Source organism: Grammomys surdaster, unplaced genomic scaffold, assembly GCF_004785775.1.
Source record: "Grammomys surdaster isolate TR1022 unplaced genomic scaffold, NIH_TR_1.0 210, whole genome shotgun sequence".
Lineage (NCBI taxonomy): Eukaryota > Metazoa > Chordata > Mammalia > Rodentia > Muridae > Grammomys > Grammomys surdaster.
In genome coordinates, this window is record NW_021604655.1 from 1891774 (window position 1) to 1893227 (window position 1454).

Sequence of the window (1454 nt, forward strand, 5' to 3'; positions counted from 1 at the left end):
CCAGCGCCCCCCGTCGCGGCCGCCGAGCGTCCCTCCCGCAGGCTGTGGCGGGCGGCGGGACCGGTTGCATCAGCCCCGGCTATATAGCGGGCCCAGAGTGGCGGGGAGGGGTCGGGAATGCGGAACCGGCCGAGCTGCCAGCTCCACACGTCAGAGGGGGACGGAGAGGAAGAGAAGGAGGGGACGGGGAGGAGGGGGTGTGGATCGCGCGCTTCACACCCACTGACCTTCACCTCCCCCGCCGCCGGCGCCCTCCTCTCGCCGATGCTCGCACTCCTCTGCCTGCGGGGCCATCCCGGGCCCCGCCGCGCTCGTCCCGGCAGCATCGCGGTCCGGCGGCGCACCCCTCCCGCGGCTCCCGAGAGCGAGAGCGCGAGGCAGCAGGACGCGGCGAGCGGTTATGTAAGCGCATCCCCTGCTCGGCCTCGCGGCCGCCACCCCCAAAATACTGTACAGCCGGGGAGGCAGCGACGCGAAGGCGGCGGCCGGATGAGCAGAGAACCCCTTCCAGCTCAGCCCACGCCGAACCATCCTCCTCCGTCCGGTGCGCTCTCCCCCAGATCCAGAGCGAGGGTGGCGTTCCGCGCAGTGGTGTCTTCGGACGCTGCAGGATCTCGCAAGCCCGTTTTGTTTTTCCGTGGAGGATCATGGGCGGGGGTTTAAGGCGTTTGGAAGCCTCAGTCCCTACCCACTGTCCACCAAAGCGCCCTGACGTCCTGAGGCCATGCAGTGAATGGACTGAGATCCTGACGTGGAACTGCACCCTGAGGCCACCGTTGTTGTCAGTAGCTGGCCCAGTTTGACCCAGGGCTCTTTGCCCAACTCCAGCAGGCTTTTGCCTCCCGTTGACAGGACGCAGCTGTAAGCTGACCTGACTTCTGCCAGACCTCCAAAGGCCTTCTTCCTCAAGGACTCCAGGGGCAGCTTCGGTGCCCTCTTCCCAACCTCCTACAGAGGTAGATGGTAAAGAACACTCCAGAGAAAATATGACCGTCCTTCGAAGGCGGGTACACAGAACCCTCAGGCAGAAATACTGTGGCATCTGAGAACTATTTGCACACACACAGTCTCAAGACCCTTGGGTGACCAGCCCCCCTTCACTTCCCCACTCCCCTTCAAACCCTCCCCCCCTCCCCTTTCCGCTTAAACCAGAAAGGAGTGGCAATGTTGACACTCAGTGACCTTCGGCCTCCTTCTCAGAAAGACAGCAGGTCATCACCCATAGAAGAAAGGAAGTGAAAGAAAAAGTTCAAGTCTTCATAGTAGAGTACAAACGCTGAGATCGAAAGACCAACAGGGAGGGAAGGAAGTACAAGCAGGGCAAGCAGGTCTCCACGTGCCTGCGTACCTGCCTGCAGGGAGGAATCAATCTCCATTTTACCCTTAAGTCTTCCTGCAAGGGAGAACAGGTTGAATGGAAAGAGACAGGCCAAGCCCTAATGACATCACTGTCC

General features: G+C 61.6%; 1 protein-coding gene across 1 annotated transcript in view; it reads right to left on the minus strand.

Annotated features, from left to right (window-relative positions):
- Jdp2 (Jun dimerization protein 2) overlaps positions 1–344 on the minus strand; it is a 45938-nt gene extending 45594 nt beyond the window's left edge. Inside the window, exon 1 of the mRNA XM_028771863.1 lies at positions 228–344. Within this exon, the coding sequence (XP_028627696.1) occupies positions 228–294 (67 nt within the window). The 5' untranslated portion in view covers positions 295–344. The remainder of the gene's footprint in view (positions 1–227) is intronic.
- Positions 345–1454: the final 1110 nt, after the last annotated feature.